Source organism: Oncorhynchus mykiss, chromosome 12, assembly GCF_013265735.2.
Source record: "Oncorhynchus mykiss isolate Arlee chromosome 12, USDA_OmykA_1.1, whole genome shotgun sequence".
Classification (NCBI taxonomy): Eukaryota; Metazoa; Chordata; class Actinopteri; order Salmoniformes; family Salmonidae; genus Oncorhynchus; species Oncorhynchus mykiss.
In genome coordinates, this window is record NC_048576.1 from 39,789,233 (window position 1) to 39,809,106 (window position 19,874).

General features: G+C 44.3%; 1 protein-coding gene across 19 annotated transcripts in view; it reads right to left on the reverse strand.

Moving 5' to 3' along the window:
- The window catches only part of ncam1a (neural cell adhesion molecule 1a), a 315,716-nt gene that overhangs the window by 61,459 nt on the left and 234,383 nt on the right, over positions 1 to 19,874 (reverse strand). For 13 of the 19 annotated variants that reach the window (XM_036937580.1, XM_036937573.1, XM_036937569.1 and 10 more), the window contains exons 9-10: positions 10,153 to 10,182; positions 816 to 966 (exon numbers count right to left, since the gene is read on the reverse strand). In XM_036937580.1, the coding sequence (XP_036793475.1) occupies positions 816 to 966; positions 10,153 to 10,182 (181 nt within the window). The remainder of the gene's footprint in view (positions 1 to 815; positions 967 to 10,152; positions 10,183 to 19,874) is intronic. The other 6 variants (XM_036937572.1, XM_036937576.1, XM_036937579.1 and 3 more) reach the window with 1 other exon arrangement.

Sequence of the window (19,874 nt, forward strand, 5' to 3'; positions counted from 1 at the left end):
AATTACTGGCTAACACTGAACAACCCTAAACTAACATTACTGAACTAACAATCTGATTACTCACGAGCCAGACTCCAGCTAACCGCTAGTCCCTACAATCCTATCAATTGTGTATTGTGATGCTATCTGATTTTAGGAGCATATTACCTGTGTTTTGGGGGCAAGGGAAATTAATCTAATTGAACGTTCATTATTTGGTACATATTTTTTTCATTCTCTCTCCCTTCATTTTCATGGAACATTTGAACGTGCAAAATGAGATTAAGCACAATTTGGCTCTCCCTTGCCTGTGCATCTCTCTGATGGTAATGGTGCACAGCTCCGTGCTACGTACCGTTAACAGGCTGAAGTGACTAATCTGATAAAAAAAAAGCCCTAACTGTGAGTCTGGAACTTGTTAACATTGAAACTTACTGGCCCCTACTCAATTGGTTAGGCAGAAAATTCAATAAAATCTTTGGCAAGGCTACAAAGCCATCATTACACAGTGCTAGATATTGAACAATCCACTGAACTCTAGTGACACAGCATAAAGGAAAAATCAATGGGTCAAGGTCATTGGGTCAATGGCTTCTGGGTAAAATTGTGTCAAAGTCAAGGTGTATGCGTCTTTTGGTAACTTTCTGATCTAGAATTCTTTTGGACTATCACACTTCAGGACATTCTCTTCGATTTAGTCAAAAATTACTATACTCAAATAGAAGGTGACAACTCATGGAACTTTTGAAGATACAGGTAAAAAGTGGTATTAGTGAAATGTGATGTGAAAAAGCGCTGACAACAAGCTAATAGAGACAGACAGATGGGTGTCTTACAGCGGACTTCCAGGTACATGGTCTGCTGGTCTTGACCGATGGAGTTGCGGGCAGTGCAGAGGTAGTGGCCGGCATCGGTGAACTGGACATACTTCAAGGTGAGAGAGGAAACCCGTGCGTGACTACGCACCACAACATTCCCATCAAGACTCTACGAGGAAGAACAGAGAAGAAACACAATTAACACTGACAATTTCATGTTTTGGGATTCTTCTTCGACCACTCAAGGTGCAACCTTCTTTCTTCGGTTTTATATATATATTTTTTTCTGTGCACCTGTCAGATTTGGACAGAATTGTATTTTTAATAGATTTGTTTTCTCTACTCAATTCCTTAACAAAATGCTGCCAAATAAATACGGCAAGCTCCCATCGGACTGAGACAGATATTTAGGTATTTTTTCTGGGCTGCTTTGCAGGAAGTGGCAGGAGAACCAAACACATCAATAATGGAGCACATCAATGCAGCAGGTTCTAAAAGCATGGCTGGAAAAAAAATCCACTAACAACTTTTTTCCCAGCTTCTTTTGGGCTACACACAGCTTCACACCAATGGGCAGAAATATATCTACTTGCTAAACTACTAACTCTCTAGGACTATTTTATAAAACAGCATCACACTTCAGCTTTTGCTTTATTTTAATAATAGATCAAGATTTTATATGTGACACCCCTCCCTATTGTGTGGACTTCCCAACTAAGAGTTTTTAGTACTTTAAGTGTCAATACCGGCATCATCCTGTGTGTACGCACTGTCCCGATTCTGCAATCTGGTTGGGTATAATCTAGGAGGGAGAGCGTTTTGCTTGAGACAAAGCACCTTTCCTAATAGCTAATTATTGGCTAACACTGAACTGAACATTCCTGAACTAACAAACAGATTTTTCACTAGCCAGGCTCCAGCTAACCGCTAGTCCCTACAATCCTATCAATTGTGTATTGTGATGCTATCAGGTTCAGAGCAGATTGCCTGCGTTTTGGGGGCAAGGAAAATTCATCCAATTAGACGTTTATTATTTGGTACGTATTTTTTCATTCGCTCTCCCTTCTTCATATTCATGGAACATTGGAATGTGTGAAATGAGATTAAGCATGATTTGGCTCTCACACACCTGTGCATCTTTCTGATGGTAATAGTGCACAGCTCCATGCTACGTACCATTTTCTGGCTGACGTGACTAATCTGAGCAAACAAAAAGCCCTAATTGTGCGTCTATTGTGTTATGTTCTCCGTGTAGTGACAATGGCTGTGCAGCACTTTAAAAACCGAGCTGGCTGAGGAGCTGAGGCGTGTCCTACAACCTTCTCAAAGGGCAACATTAATCTTGTGTTAAGGGACTGTTAGAGCAAGCATCTGCTCCTGTGTCTTATGAGCCTGTATAGAAATAAGGTAACAGAGGGTAGTATTGTTCCGATTATAATAAACTGGAAAAAGCTGATGGTCCAATACAGATGTAAGCTCTTAACTTGAGCCAGTTTGCTACAGCATGAAAATTCAGCAGCAAGAAATTATAATTATTATGTGGAATATTATAATTAATGGACATTTATGTAGAGTTTGATACATTTTTCTTAGGGGAAAATCAAGTCTGAAGTAACCCTAACCCTAAATTACAAACATCAGAAGTCTTTTTAAACCTCAAATACACTACAAGTTTTAAAGTTCTCCTGCAACAGGGTGATCAAGATCAAGATCCTACATCTGTAGGTATTTGAACATCTAAAGCTTGATCCAATAGACAAAATGTTCAGATTGATGTTTCAGTGCAAACCGAAGTGCAAAGGACTGTTTTCATTACTCTATGATAAAGAGCTATTTCAATTACAAAATCAGAATGGTACAGACATTCAATATGACATTTAATGGGCAGGTTGAATAATGAATGGCACATGCTGATATCATGGTAAACATGAACGTGAATTGACTGCGCACAACTCACTGGACCAATGTGACCAGTTTTAACCGTTCAAGAGGAGACCCTTCCATGACACGCTTTAATTGATTTTTTTTAGTCCTGCCAGCTGACACCCTATTACAAAAGCTGTCATTAGATGTGAGATGTTAATCATGATCGTAGTGTTAGTAGCGCGCTGTTACATGACAAGCAGGATTCCAGTCTCAAAATAAGTGTTGACCCTAACAAAACTAATGAGTAAAGGGAGCATCATTACTTATATGGAAAGTCTATGTCTCACGTTCTCCCTAAAGCAATAGCAGCGACATGTGCAGTACCAGTCAAAAGTTTGGACACACCTACTCATTCAAGGGGTTTTCTTTATTTTTGACTACTTACCAGATTGTAGAATTGTGAAGACATCAAAACTATGAAATAACACATGTGAAATCATGTAGTAACCAAAAGTATAAAACAATTCAATTGAGTTGAGGTCGGGTTGACTGTGGAGGCCATCTGTTGCAGCACTCCATCACTCTCCTTCTTGGTCACATAGCCCTTACACAGCCTGGAGGTGTGTTGGGTCATTGTCCTATTGAAAAACAAATGATAGTGGGACAAAGCGGAAACCAGATGGGATGGCGTATCGCTGCAGAATGCTGTGGTAGCCATGCTGGTTAAGTGTGCCTTGAATTCTAAATAAATCACAGACAGTGTCACCAGCAGAGCACCCCCACACCATCACACCTCCTCCTCCATGCTTCATTGTGGGATCCACACATACGGAGATCACCCATCCACCTACTCTACATCTCACAAAGACACGGTGGTTGGAAGCAAAAATCTCAAATTTGGACTCAGACCAAAGGGCAGATTTCCACTGGTCTAATGTCCCATTGCTCGTGTTTCTTGGCCCAAGCAAGTCTCTTCTTAATATTGGTGTTCTTTAGTAGTAGTTTCTTTGCAGCAATTCAACCATAAAGGCCTGATTCATGCAGTCTCCTCTGAACAGTTGACGTAGAGATGCGTCTGTTACTTGAACTCAATAAAGCATTTATTTGGGCAGCAATTTCTGAGACTGGTAACTCTAAGGAACTTCTCCTCTGCAGCAGAGGTAACTCTGGGTCTTCCTTTCCTGTGGCGGTCCTCATGAGAGCCAGTTTCATCATAGTGCTTGATGGTTTTTGCGACTGCACTTGAAGAAACATTCAACGTTCTTGAAATATTCCGGATTGACTGGCCTTCATGATGGACTGTCATTTCTCTGTGTTTATTTGAGCTGTTCTTGCCATAATATGGACTTGATATTTTACCAAATATTTTACCCACACATTGTCATCTGTCATCAACACATCTGATAGGCTCAAACGCATTAATGAAAGAAATTCCACAAATGAACTTTTTAACAAGGCACACCTGTTAATTTAAATGCATTCCAGGTGACTACCTCATGAAGCTGGTTGAGATAATGCCAAGTGTGTGTAAAGCTGTCATTTAGGCAATGGGTGGCTACTTGGAAGAATCTCAAATATCAAATATATTTTGATTTGTTTAACACTTTTTTGGTTACTACATGATTCTGTATGTGTTATTTCATGTTTTTGATGTCTTCACTATTATTCTACAATGAAGAAAATAGTAAATATAAAGAAAAACCCTGCGCATCATGATAATCTAATCATTGGACCAGTGGTGGGAAAAAGTCAGCAATTGATCTTCTGGTCCCTGAGCCAGAACTTCTTTATTATATATGACATTGTGACACCTTTGGAAGGTCTTCTTAAGTCTACAAATTACTTGTGTGATGGCCAGAGGGGATTTGGTCTGTATCGCACGTTTGGGGCTTTGCAATTCAATCTATTCAGTAAGTCGATTTTAAGGTGGGATGGCTTAGTCATGAGCCAAAGGCATTGAGTGGTTTAAATTACTGACAGGCTTTTTGAAGCGTGGGTTCCATCCTGTTTCCGTCTCACAATCCTTAACCTGTTAGTATACAAGGCTGTCTACAGAGCAGCTTCCCTCACTTAGTAATTGGTGGTAAGCTGTACATGCAGGGCCTATTGCATTACATGTGTTCCGAGGCGGGGAGAAAATGTCATATATAAGCAGTGTGCACACCACTTTACATTGTGAGGGTTGGTCGCTGGCGAGGCTCATGTCACACCCTCACCTTGTGCAGCTCTTCTTGTGTTGTCACATCAAGAGAAACAGGATAGAGAGAGAGGGAGCTTTTGCAAGAGGGAGGCTTTGCAGCGGGGCCCCATAATGTAATTCTGTTTCTGGCTCTTATCTTCTCTAATAAAAAGCGCAGAAGCATCATTCTACCAAGCCCTTTTTCTCATTCCACTCAATTCAAGGAAAATAGAACGGCTGGCTGAGCCCGGGTACAAGAGTGAAAAACACAGCTCGGCTTCTCTCTCAGCCTTCAGAAGCAGTCGTACCTGCTGGGGACGGGAGTCTCATTTCTCTCAAAAGGCATCATGTCCGGAGGAGGCCGGACTGGAGTGTGATGTGGACAGTGTGGCACACTTACAATGGGATTTTGCCAAACTGACCTGTCGTATGAAGGGTGAACTTAGGAAAGCATGGATAAATCCTCCACCCACAGCACCATGTGAGTCTTGGACACTCCTAACATGTATGGTGCAAGTTGGCCCTATGTTACAGCTTTTCCAAAATGGAAGCTTATGTGTAAACACACCAACCCTCTCATCAACCCACACATTGGACTGTTAATGCAAGTTGCCTCAAACCAGTTGCAATGATGAAAAGATCAGAGCAGCTCATTAGAAATAGCAAAAGTAAAATACATGCCACAACATTATGTGAAATGCAAACTGCTTTTCCTACAAACTACGAGTCTAGAATACCAGAGACTAAGACTGGTGGAATACTATGTGGCATCTAGAAAGACACATTTAGCAACACTAGTTATCTACTGAAGCTAAACCAAAATTGGCTAAGCTAGGAGAACCAAAATTATATGAATTCTGACAGATCAACATTTCAGTTATAAAGTTATCCTGGCTGTGGGGCAATTATCTAGGCTACATGGTTGCAGTCCCATTTTTTGAACTGAGATTGAAAACTGACAGTCAGTTTTCTGATGTGAATTCATGGTTGGATGCTAGAGTATTGATCACCTGAGACCTGAATGAATAATATTGTCACGCCCTGACCATAGTTTACTTTGTATTTTCTATGTTTTGATTGGTCAGGGTGTGATCTGGGTGGGCATTCTATGTTGGATGTCTTGTTTGTCTATTTCTATGTCTGGCCTGATATGGTTCTCAATCAGAGGCAGGTGTTAGTCATTGTCTCTGATTGGGAACCATATTTAGGTAGCCTGGGTTTCACTGTGTGTTTGTGGGTGATTGTTCCTGTCTATGTGTTTTCACCAGATAGGCTGTTTAGGTTTTCGTTACGTTTATTGTTTTTGTAGTGTTTGTGTTTAGTGTGTTTTTTTTCATTAAACATGAATCGCAATCGACACGCTGCATTTTGGTCCGACTCTCCTTCGTATGAAGACGAAAACCGTTACAGAATCACCCACCACCAACGGACCAAGCAGCGTGTCAACAGGCAGGAGCAGCGCGAGGAGAAGCGCAATAAGGATTTCTGGACATGGGAGGAAATCCTCGACGGGAGAGGACCCTGGGCTAAACCAGGGGAGTGTAGCCGCACTAAGGTGCAGCGGGAGAAGAAACAACAGGAACAGCCCAAGGAGGAGTACAGTATGGAGTATACTACTTGGGAGGAGATCGACAGGTGGGCGGCCGACCCAGGGAGAGTGCCGGAGCCCGCCTGGGATTCGCTGGAGCAGTGCGAGGAAGGTTACCGTAGAATGGAGGCGGTGAAAGCAGAGAGGCGCTGGTATGAGAAGGCAGCACGGCGACGCGGATGGAAGCCTGAGAGGCAGCCCCAAAAATTTCTTGGGGGGGGGCTAACAGGGAGTATGGCTATGCCAGGTAGGAGACCTGGGCAGACTCCCTGTGCTTACCGGGGGGCTAGAGAGACCGGACAGGCACCGTGTTATGCAGTGGTGCGCACGGTGTCTCCAGTGCGGGTGCATAGCCCGGTGCGGTATATTCCAGCTCCGCGTGTCTGCCGGGCTAGATTGAGCGTCGAGCCTAATGCCATGAAGCCGGCTCTACGCAGCTGGTCCCCAGTGCGTCTCCTTGGGCCGGTTTACATGGCACCAGCCTTGCGCTCGGTGTCTCCGGTTCGCCTGCATAGTCCAGTGCGGGCTATTCCACCTCGCCGCACTGGCAGGGCGACCGTGAGCATTCAACCAGGTAAGGTTGGGCAGGCTCGGTGCTCAAGAGCTCCAGTGCGCCTGCACGGTCCGGTTTTTCCAGTACCACCTCCACACCCCAGCCCTCCGGTAGCAGCTCCCCGCACCAGGCTTCCTGTGCGTGTCCTCGGCCCAGTACCACCAGTGCCAGCACCACGCATCAGGCCTACAGTGCGCCTCGCCTGTCCAGCGCTGTCGGAGCCCTCCTCCTCTCCAGCGCTGTCGGAGTCTCCCGCCTGTTTAGCGCTGTTAGAGCCTTCCTTCTCTACAGCGCTGCCGGAGTCTCCCGCCTGTTCAGAACTGCCAGTTAGCATAGAGCTGCCAGTTAGCATAGAGCTGCCAGTTAGCATAGAGCTGCCAGTTAGCATAGAGCTGCCAGTTAGCATAGAGCTGCCAGTCTGCAAGGAGCTGCCAGTCTGCAAGGAGCTGCCAGTCTGCATAGAGCTGCCAGTCTGTAAGGAGCTGCCAGTCTGCAAGGAGCCGCCAGAGCTGCCTGTCTGCAGGATGCCGCCAAAGCTGCCAGTCTGCAAGGAGCCGCCAGAGCTGCCAGTCTGCAAGGAGCCGCCAGAGCTGCCAGTTAGCATGGAGCAGCCAGGGCCGCCAGTCAGCATGGAGCAGCCAGGGCCGCCAGTCAGCATGGAGCAGCCAGGGCCACCAGTCAGCATGGAGCAGCCAGTCAGCATGGAGCAGCCAGTCAGCATGGAGCAGCCAGAGCAGCCAGTCAGCATGGAGCAGCCAGAGCTGCCAGTCAGCATGGAGCAGCCAGTCAGCATGGAGCAGCCAGAGCTGCCAGTCAGCATGGAGCAGTCAGTCAGCATGGAGCAGCCAGAGCTGCCAGTCATCATGGAGCAGCCAGTCAGCATGGAGCAGCCAGAGCAGCCAGTCTGTGTCGTCCAGACTCTTCCAGATCTGCCAGTCGTCCAGACTCTTCCAGATCTGCCAGTCGTCCAGACTCTTCCAGATCTGCCAGTCGTCCAGACTCTTCCAGATCTGCCAGTCGACCAGACTCTTCCAGATCTGCCAGTCGACCAGACTCTTCCAGATCTGCCCGTCGTCCAGACTCTTCCAGATCTGCCAGTCGTCCAGACTCTTCCAGATCTGCCAGTCGTCCAGACTCTTCCAGATCTGCCAGTCGTCCAGACTCTTCCAGATCTGCCAGTCGTCCAGACTCTTCCAGATCTGCCAGTCGACCAGACTCTTCCAGATCTGCCAGTCGACCAGACTCTTCCAGATCTGCCAGTCGACCAGACTCTTCCAGATCTGCCAGTCGACCAGACTCTTCCAGATCTGCCAGTCGACCAGACTCTTCCAGATCTGCCAGTCGTCCAGACTCTCTCAGATCTGCCAGTCGTCCAGACTCTCTCAGATCTGCCAGTCGACCAGATTCTCCCAGATCCGCCAGTCGACCAGATTCTCCCAGATCCGCCAGTCGACCAGATTCTCCCAGATCCGCCAGTCGACCAGATTCTCCCAGATCCGCCAGTCGACCAGATTCTTCCAGATCTGCTAGTCGACCAGGATCTGCTGAAACCGCCAGCCAGCCAGGTTCTGGTAGTTTCTACTACCTGCCTGGGCTTCCTCTCAGTGCTGAGCTTCTTCTCAGTGCTGAGCTTCCTCTCAGTGCTGAGCTACCCATCTGTCCCGAGTTACCTCTGTCCCGAGCTGTCCCTCTGTCCCATGTTATCATTGTGGTGGGTAACCTATTTAGGGACGTTTAGGAGGGGGATTAAAACTGTCATGGAGTGGGGTCCACGTCCAGCGCCAGAGCCGCCACCGCGGACAGATGCCCACCCAGACCCTCCCCTATAGGTTCAGGTTTTGCGGCCGGAGTCCGCACCTTGGGGGGGGGGGTACTGTCACGCCCTGACCATAGTTTACTTTGTATTTTCTATGTTTTGATTGGTCAGGGTGTGATCTGGGTGGGCATTCTATGTTGGATGTCTTGTTTGTCTATTTCTATGTCTGGCCTGATATGGTTCTCAATCAGAGGCAGGTGTTAGTCATTGTCTCTGATTGGGAACCATATTTAGGTAGCCTGGGTTTCACTGTGTGTTTGTGGGTGATTGTTCCTGTCTATGTGTTTTCACCAGATAGGCTGTTTAGGTTTTCGTTACGTTTATTGTTTTTGTAGTGTTTGTGTTTAGTGTGTTTTTTTTCATTAAACATGAATCGCAATCGACACGCTGCATTTTGGTCCGACTCTCCTTCGTATGAAGACGAAAACCGTTACAAATATACTTTTTCCAGTGAATTTAACTTAGTATTTTTTTGTGAAGGCAGTGGGATTCATGAAAGGTTTATAACGGCTTGCAAGATGATTAACTAGTTTTAATCTGGAGCTCTGGGAATCCTATTTTTCCCCATCACTCACACACACCATCCATATGTCACTGAATCATTCATATAAACACAGCACACATGTTGATGAATATTCATACACTGAACCAAACAACAGTTATGCCTTGTGTGACAGAGGAATTGCGGTGGTTGAGTAAATGCCTCGAATAGCCTTTGTTGAATTCATGTGTTGGTTTTGGTTTTGTTTGGCATCACATTACTATAAAATATCTTGTTGGCTTTTATCCTGGTCCTTTCTATCTTTCAAGCAGTGGATTAGACAGCATTAAGGCACATCTCTATTTTAGGGTTTTATTTATGCAGTCTACAGTTAGGCTGGTTAGTGTTTTCAAAAAAGGCACAGCTAGATTGGCTGGGCTTGGTCCACGGCAGAGCACAGTGTTGGCAGTTTTAGGTTTTTCCAATGGTGCCTGGCTAGCCCCAGTCTCTTGACAGGACTCTTGGGGCACTGCTTTGTGGGAACTGTCGACACCCTCATAATAAGTGGTTATGAAACCAAATGTATGAGCGGAATCAATATGAGGGACTGAACTGGAGGGCAAGTCGTAAATTAGCAATCAAAACATTTAATGAAAAATTATCTTTCAAAAGGAAGCGTCTCATTTCATATTCCTGAATTTGACTTCATTAGTCTGGAATCGTATTGGTGCCAGATTTTGGGGAGTTTGAGGAAAGACTTTGGAGAGAAAGTCAACACGAATGCTCTGTAGTGAACAGGGTTAGTCTACTATGAGACTGGCTAGGTGTTAGGCACTGAATCTAGGATCTGGCTACGCGTTTAGTAGCCATACCTCGTACGTCTCAGGCCGAGTCCAAGAAGCCTTGAGGGGACAAACGCCACACATGTTAGATGCTGCCAATGCAGGCTGGATTTTACCTGTAGCAGTCCAGTGAAATGAGCTCATGTTCAAAACAAAGATGCATGAAATGTAACGAGAGAATACATGTTAAAGAAGCTTTACTCACACAGGTGATTAAACCCTCACAGTTGAACAACAGAGCCTAACACTGTAGGTCTTCAGGCAAAGTTAAGGCTATTACTTGAGCACAATATTGTTATAGATTTCGTTTTAAAATTGCCCTCAAACATTATGCTATTATTACTTTCAACAGCTTAATCAATGCCAAGAGCTTCAGCTTTAAGTTGTTTTCCATGTTACCATCCCATCACAAGCGATAACAAAACAACAGCATCATCAACAACCAAAGGACAGACACTGGATACAGTTTCAAGGTTTGAAAATGATGAAAAAATGAATTTGAAGGGGGAATTTGTGATATTCTGTGACGAGGGGTGTCATGCCAACAGCATTCCTACATGGTTACTATTCAGGAGGAGACATGTCTGGGAGGGGGTGAAAGGCCACCTGCACAACGGGACATGTACGCTGACAAGTGATCAAATGCCAAACCATGGCGTCCTCTGTAATACATTATGGGAGGCTCTAAATCACTTTTCATGCATCTGCAGGGAAAGAGACAAAGGCCATTGAGGCTAATTATGAGAAAGTCGTTATGGGTAACCGATTGGACTTCCTTTGCTAAATAGTAGCCAATATTGTTATATTGTTATCAGAATAATATACTGTACATCTTCATTATTACCTTTAGTCAGTGGCGACCCGTCATTCAGGGCAGGTGGGGCCGTCATTGACCCCACCAGTTTAGCAAAAAAATAATTTAAAAAAATTGAATTTGGCCTATTTTGCATGTTATTTTGGTGTCACATGAGTTTAAAAACAATGTAAAAATGTTTTAATAATCCTTGAGTTAATAAAGCCGTATACAAACATGTTCTCTTTCTTGCTCCAAAATGCAGGTGTTTTATCCTAGCTCAATGCTTTCTGTGGTGGAGGGGCAGCCAGCGAAAATACAGAGTGTAGGTGTTGGTAATATTCTCTAGTTGAGCCATGATTGGCTCAGTGTTCTGTCACTCATGGGGACACTACGTCAACAGTGAGTGGTTTGGAAGGAATCAGTGACAAACTGCGAGTGTTGCAAAGCAATTACTATTTTGCTTCCCCTGCCTGCTATTCGGTGGAGGAGGTGTGTGGTCCAAGTCTGGGTTTAAAGATTTAAAACATTGTCGGAAAGGGTCTCTTTTCCAAGCTTAAAGGGATAAACATTCATACGCAACACCATGGGTCAGAAAAGGTTGAATACTTGGTCATGCTGTCAATCCAGCATGACTTCAGTGACATTCAAAAAAACGTATTTATCCTACGGTTCTGACTTGGTGTACAGGGAGAATACTGTAAGAACAGCTGAATTCTGTCACTGTCCATTTCAAAAGTACTGAACAAATAGGCATATTGACTACGTTTGTCTTAGCACGCTCGTCTTCAATCAAAATTGCAGCTTGCCTCTTATCCATTCATTGTTTCCTTATGCCATAGTTTGTACATCTTAATTGTTATATTGCTTATAAACTGTAGGTCCATGTCATTAGTATCGTTCATCATTTTAGGCAATGTTGGAATGATGCATTTCATTGTTTTGCTTACTTTGTGTATTATAATTAGCTAATGTGGTTTTCACGAGGAGGGGATGCTATATAAATATTTTTGGGTCTGCAACCATGTTTGCCAGTGAGTCTCTTCCCATTCAAATATTTTATTTTCAACATATGGTTCAGTAATTGACCCATGTATTTCCAGTTGAGATTGCAAGGGTAGTTGTGTTTGAGCAATGCGCTGACTATGCGTCAATATATTGTCTATAAAAGTGGGCCCCCCCCCCGCTTTGTCCCCCTCCCCCGCAGAGAGAGAGAGGAAGTTAAGGTCTCAACATCATACTGAATTTATCTGAACTAAAATGTCTGAATCTGTCGGTGTCCTTTTTGAAAGTGCTGAACAAATAGGACTACCTCGTCGCTGCTCGTTTGCTTGCACTTGCTTATACTTAGAGATAAGTGCTAATGATAAGAACAAAGATTATGAATTCACTAAACATAAATTGAGTAGTGTGTGTGTCTGGTTCAAGAGTCAAAAATCATATCGGCATTTGTTGTTATTGAAGGAGAATGTTCTTATCGAGTTACACAAATCCACAAGGAGTCAGTAGAAACCATATTTACTTAAACACGTCAGCCATACCAGCTATAGTTTTTAATAAGTCAGTAAATGAGGTGAATTAACTGTTTCGCTGCCAGGTAGCCAGGTGTAGCGGTGGTAAGGATTCACTCCATGGTGCTGAAAGGAAAGCTCTTCTGTCGGGACAGCTTTATTAGGCCCTAACAGTTTGTGGCTACCGTTTGCCACTGTTATAGTGCAATTAATGTATTGTTTAAGAGTAGTGTAGCGGCTTTGCTGGCACGCATCTGAAAAAAAATGGTTGAGTTTGCCCCACCAACTTTAATACCAATTAATGTCACATTTAAATGAACACCTTTTCTAAACTTTTCTTTCTAAAATAATTTCTTATAGAACCCCTGAAGCTTGCTACATTGAAAGATTGTCCAACACCGACAGCCTTGCCAGGTGGCTATCATGCAAAAATGGGATCTATTCTCAAGTCATTTGGACAGGACAGGGTGAGATTCAAAAAGCAGTCCCTTTTAGTTTGAGATACATTAGGAATCAATAGATTCATTCTTTGGTGGAAAATGACATTTCTGCCATTGAGTGTCATGATGAATATGCATTCGTAGTGTGTGGTCTCACAGACTTGATCCACAACTCTGATATATCAAAAGGGACATGAATGGAAGATGGAGCGAGGCGGAGGGGAACTAGTCCAATGATCGATGGGGGAATGACAATGAACCAATAGAATCTTTGAAAGCCTTTATCACAGGAACAGCAGGATTTTCTCATTACAAAGGGCGTTAAATCAAATCCTCTGTGACACTAGGAAAGGGGAAAAAGAAAGAGGCAGACAGATACAAAGTGGATAGACCCTGGCGTTACTGAGCAATGTTATCCAGGTGGATCGTGGATCATTTGTGTTAGGGGAGGACAGAGTTATACGAGTTCTACACCTAACTGGAAGGGAAGATAGGCCAGATATGACAATACAATCCAGAATATCAAGTGACAATAAAGCTTTTATAGTCAGTAATATTATTATTATTAGAAAATCTGTTCAAATTATATGTGATAAATATAGCATGGTGGAACTTTTCCAGTTATCTCCAGCAAGGTATGGTTATGTGGTCATTGAAGGGAGTGTGAGCTGGTACAGCAGGTGTTCTGACACCCTTCCCCACTTCATCTTGATGGCTCTGGGGTGAAGTTTACCCTAGATACAAATCTAGTATCAGCTATCCCTCCCCTAATACTAACTTTAACCATTAGTGAGGAAAATACAAAACTGACCCAAGATCAGAGTTGAGGAAACGTCACCCCCCATCATCATGATGTGCCTCCTTCACAGCCAGCCCGCTATAAAGCATTACCTCGCTACTTATTAGGGAGTCAAGCATGACCTTTAAGTGAGGGAAATGCTGCAGGACATTCACACATCCTCTTTAAACACCAAAGCCTCCAGCTACCGGTGCTGTCAAAGAAGCCAATAGAAATCTTCGAAAATGTATTATTCAAGCCTGGCAACCACTAGTCCCAGGTCATCTGAGGATAAATGCTAGGTTGGCAATTTGCTATCTATTCTGTGTTTGTTGGAATAGCAATGGCTTGCAATTGCTTTTCATGATCCTTCAACTCGGATAGGTGGACATTTTACGTGTTCCTAACAAACTGTTAATTTGTTTGTTATTTTGCGTTTTTGTAACTTATTTTGTACATAATATCGCTGCTACCGTCTCTTATGACCAAAAATAACTTCTGGACATCAGAACAGCGATTACTCATCACAAACTGGAGGAAGCTTTTTCCATTAACGAGTCCGACGAGAAGGATATACTGCTTTCCCGGGAACAGGCCCAAATCCCTGTCATTTGCGTGAAAAGAAGACGGGGGAAAGTGGGCAGAGGTCGGGCTGCCTTTTGAGAATTCGTAGGCGAGCGAGTAAAACCCCACTGCAAGTGGCAAACATGACATCATTGGAAAATAAAATTGATGACCAATGAGCAAGATTAAACTACCAACGGGACATTAAAAACTGTAATATCTTATGTTTCACTGAGTCATGGCTGAACGACGACATGAACATCATACAGCTGGCTGTTTTGACATTGTATCAGCAGGATAGAACAGCGGCCTCTGGTAAGACAAGGGATGGCGGTCTATGTATATTTGTAAACAACAGCTGGTCCACAATATCTAAGGAAGTCTCAGGGTTTTGCTCGGCTGAGGTAGAGCATCTCATGATAACCTGTAGACCACACTATCTACCTAGAGTGTTTTCATAGGTATTTTGGGTAGCCGTCTACATACCACCACAGACCGATGCTGGCACTAAGACCGCACTCAATGAGCTGTATACCGCCATAAGCAAAAAGGAAAACGCTCATTCAAAAGGCCTGTGGCAGGGGACTTTAATGCAGGGAAACAAATCTGTACAACCTAATTTCCACCGACGTGTTAAATGTGCAACCAGAGGGAAAACAAAACTCTAGACCCCCTTTACTCCACACACAGAGAAGCGTACAAAGCTCTCCCTCGCCCTCCATTTGGCAAATTTGACAAAGCTGAAGAACACCATCCCAACCGTGAAGCACGGGAGTGGCAGCATGTTGTGGTGCTTTGCTGCAGGAGGGACTGGTGCACTTCACAAAATAGATGGCGTCATGAAGAGGGAAATGATGTGGCTATATTGAAGCAACATCAAGACATCAGTGAGAAAGTTAAAGCTTGGTCGCAAATGGACCTTCCAAATAGACAATGACCCCAAGCACATTTCCAAACCTATAGAGAATTTGTGGGCAGAACTGAAAAAGCGTGTGCGAGCAAGGAGGCCTACAAACCTCACTCAGTTACACCAGCTCTGTCAGGAGGAATGGGCCAAAATTCACCCAATTTATTATGGGAAGCTTGTGGAAGGCTACCCGAAACGTTTGACCCAAGTTAAACAATTTAAAGGCAATGCTACCAAATACTTATTGAGTGCATGTAAACATCTGACCCACTGGGAATGTGATTTAAGAAATAAAAGCTTAAATAAATCCTTCGCCCTACTATTATTCTGGCATTTAACATTCTTAAAATAAAGTGGTGATCCTATCCTAAATGTCAGGAATTGTGAAAAACTGAGTTTAAATGTATTTGGCTAAGGTGTACGTAAACTTGACTTCAACTGGATAGAGTTCTCTGTGGAGAAACATGCTTTGAGATTCTATACAAGAAGTAGAGGGCAACTTTTCCAAGTGTTATTCAAGGGAAAATTACTGACACACGGTGGAGTGAGTCAGCCAGTCCCCTTATACCTATTACTTTTCTTACACAATTCAATCAGAATCGACCACAAACAGATGGCATTAGAAACCACCTGAATGCAGCCATAAGAGCACAACAATAGGCTTGAAATTAGGTTATTTGCCTTACTCTAAAACGCAGAACAGCGATAATGCCTTTCATTCTGACATCCTTGCATGATAGGAATATACCTAGAGGCGGACTATTCATATACAGTATAGATTTGGATGTGTAATGTATCATTCTTTACTTTAGAACCGGAACCCACAACAGGAGCTAGCCAGCTAACTAGCTGCTAGCGGTCATCAGCTAAACTTTAGCCAGAACAACTCCTGCCAGTCTGTACAGCGTGTTTCAATCCAGAGCTTATCGGACTCCTTTTTCTCCATATCACTGGATTCCTACTGCAACTCTGAACCTCTTCACCTGGATCATCGCAGCTAGCTAGCTGCTATCCGATTGGCTTCCCCTGGCTAACGTCTCTGTCCCGAAGAAAGTACCAATTAGTCTGGAGCTAGCCAGGCCCATCTCTCGGCTAGCTGAAGAGGTCCATTAGCCACTCCTTGGGCTACAATACCTATTTTGCCAATTTGCCTGGACCCCTTTTATTGCCGATACGGAGCCCCGCAGATCCATCACGACTGGACTGCCCGAGGTAATCTGCCCGAGGGGTTTTTTCTCCTACGGCGCGACGTCCCCTGAATGCCCATCTGCTAGCCTGCTAGCTGCGGCCCACTAGCTGTCTAGAGCATACCGGACTGTTAGATGAAGTGGTCCATCAGTCAATTTCTTGGGCTACTATACCTATTTTGCCAATTGGCCTGGACCCTTTTACTACACGGACCCCTGCTGATCCATCATGACTGGTCTGCCGACGTAACAGCATGAGGGGGCTACAACAACTATGATCACTCGGCTACGCTCCCCTAATGTCAATATGCCTTGTCCATTGCTGTTTTGGTTAGTGATTATTGTCTTATTTCACTGTAGAGCCTCCGGACCTGCTCAATATGCCTCAGCTAACCCTCCTGTCCCACCTCCCACACATGCAGTGACCTCACCTGGTTTAATTGATGTTTCTAGAGACAATATCTCTCTCATCGTCACTCAATACATGGGTTTAACTCCACTGTATTCACATCCTACCATACCTTTGCCTGTACATTATACATTGAATCTATTCTACCGCGCCCAGAAACCTGCTATTTTTACTCTGTTCCGAACATACTAGACGCCCAGTTCTTATAGCCCTTAGCCGTACCCTTATCCTACTCCTCCAGTGTTCCTCTGGTGATATAGAGGTTAATCCAGGCCCTGCAGTGCCTTGCTCCACTCCCATTCCCCAGGCCCTCTCATTTGTTGACTTATGTAACCGTAAAAGCCTTGGGTTCATGCATGTTAACATTAGAAGCCTCATCCCTAAGTTTGTTTTATTCACTGCTTTAGAACCTTTCCAGAAACAAGTCTCTCACCTTCTGCCCCAGCTGTGCCCTGGACACCATATGTGAATTGATTTCCCCCCATCTATCTTCAGAGCTCGTGCTGTTAGGTGACCTAAACTGGGACATGCTTAACACCCCGGCCATCCTACAATCTAAGCTTGATGCCCTCAATCTCACACAAATTAACCTACCAGGTACAACCCCAAATCCGTAAACACAGGCACCCTCATAGATATCATCCTAACCACCCTGCCCTCCAAATACACCTCTGCTGTCTTCAACCAGGATCTCAGCGATCACTGCCCCATTGCTTGCGTCCGTAATGGGTCTGCGGTCAAACGACCACCTCTCATCACTGTCAAACGCTCCCTAAAACACTTCAGCGAGCAAGCCTTTCTAATCGACCTAGCCCGCGTATCCTGGAAAGATATTGACCTCATTCCGTCAGTAGAAGATGCCTGGTTATTCTTTAAAAGTGCTTTCCTCACAATCTTAAATAAGCATGCCACATAAAAAAAAAGTAGAACCAGGAACAGACATAGCCCGGGGTTCACTCCAGACCTGACTGCCCTTGACCAGCATAAAAACATCCTGTGGCGTACGGCATTAGCATCGAATAGCCCCCGCAATATGAAACTTTTCAGGGAAGTTAAAAACCAATATACACAGGCAGTTAGGAAAGCAAAGGCTAGCTTTTTCAAACAGAAATGTGCATCCTGCAGCACAAACTCCAAAAAGTTCTGGGACACTGTAAAGTCCACAGAGAATAAAAGCACCTCCTCCCAGCTGCCCACTGCCCTGAGGCTAGGAAACGCTGTCACCACAATAAATTCACAATAATTGAGAATTTCAATAAGCATTTTTCTATGGCTGGCCACGCTTTCCAACTGGAACTTGCCCAAAACTCCCCCATTTCTCTTTCACCCAAATCCAGATAGCTGATGTTCTGAAAGAGTTGCAAAATCTGGACCCCAACAAATCAGCAGGGCTTGAGAATCTGGACCCTCTATTTCTAAAATGATCAGCCGAAATTGTTGCAACCCCTGTTACTAGCCTGGTTTCCGAGCTGGTCATGGGTGCACCTCAGCCACGCTCAAGGTCCTAAACGATATCATAATCACCATCGATAAGAGACAATACTGTGCAGCTGTATTCATCGACCTGTCCAAGGCTTTCGACTCGGTCAATCACCACATTCTTATCGGCAGACTCACTTCAGCGTGTCAAATCGGAGGGCTTGTTGTCCGGACCTCTGGCAATCTCTATGTGGGTGCCACAGGATTCAATTCTCGGGCTGACTCTTTTCTCTGTATACATCAATGATGTCGCTCTGGCTGCTGGTGATTCTCTGATCCACCTCTATGCAGACGACACCATTATGTATACTTCTGGCCCTTTGGACACTTAACATTTTCCAGACGAGCTTCAATGCCATACAACTCTCTTTCTGTGGCCTCCAACTGCTCTTAAATGCAAGTAAAACTAAATGCATGCTCTTCAACCGATTGCTGCCCGCACCTGCACGCCCATCCAGCATCACTCCTCTGGACGGTTCTGACCTAGAATATGTGGACAACTACAAATACCTAGGTGTCTGGCTAGACTGTAAACTCTCCTTCCAGACTCACATTAAGCATCTCCAATTCAAAATTAAATCTAGAATCGGCTTCCTATTTCGCAACAAAGCATCCTTCACTCATGCTGCCAAACATACCCTCGTAAAACTGACTATCCTGCCGATCCTTGACTTCAGGCGATGTTATTTGCAAAATAGCCTCCAACACTCTACTCAACAAATTGGATGCAGTCTATCACAGTGGCATCCATTTTGTCACCAAAGCCCCATACACTACCCACCACTGCGACCTGTATGCTCTCGTTGGCTGGCCTTCGCTTCATATTCATTGCCAAACCCACTGGCTCCAGGTCATCTATAAGTCTTTGCTAGGTAAAGCCCCACCTTATCTCAGCTCACTGGTCACCATAGCAGCACCCACACGTAGCATGCGCTACAGTAGGTATATTTCACTGGTCACCCCCCAAAGCCAATTCCTACTTTGGCCACCTTTCCTTCCAGTTCTCTGCTGCCAAATGACTGGAACGAATTGCAAAAATCACTGAAGCTGGAGACTCATATCTCCCTCACTAGCATTAAGCACCAGCTGTCAGAGCAGCTCACAGATCACTGCACATAGCCCATCTGTAAATAGCCTCATCCCCATACTGTTATTTTTTTTCTCCTTTGCACCCCAGTATCTCTACTTGCACATTCATCTTCTGCACAGCTATCACTCCAGTGTTTAATTGCTAAATTGCAATTATTTCGCCACTATGGCCTATTTATTGCATATTTTTATTGCCTATTTACTGTATATAGACTTTTTTCTATTGTGTTATTGACTGTATGTTTGTTTATTCCATGTGTAACTCTGTTGTTGTTTGTGTCGCACTGCTTTGCTTTACCTTGGCCAGGTCGCAGTTGTAAATGAGAACTTGTTCTCAACTAGCCTAACTGGTTAAATAAAATAAAATAAAAAATATATCATTCTGCCGATCAAAGCTTAAAGCGTAAGCTTTGATCGGCAGTTGGAGTCCAAATGTAAAAGTATTATTCAAGGACATAAAAGGAGAACAGGAGCGTAACGCTAGGGGTGACAGAGATTCATAAATATATGTAGACACACAATCTGGAACCAAATCTGCCCTTTGAAGAAAATTCTAATGCTGTTAAGAAAAAGCACTGTCTTATTCACAAAGTAT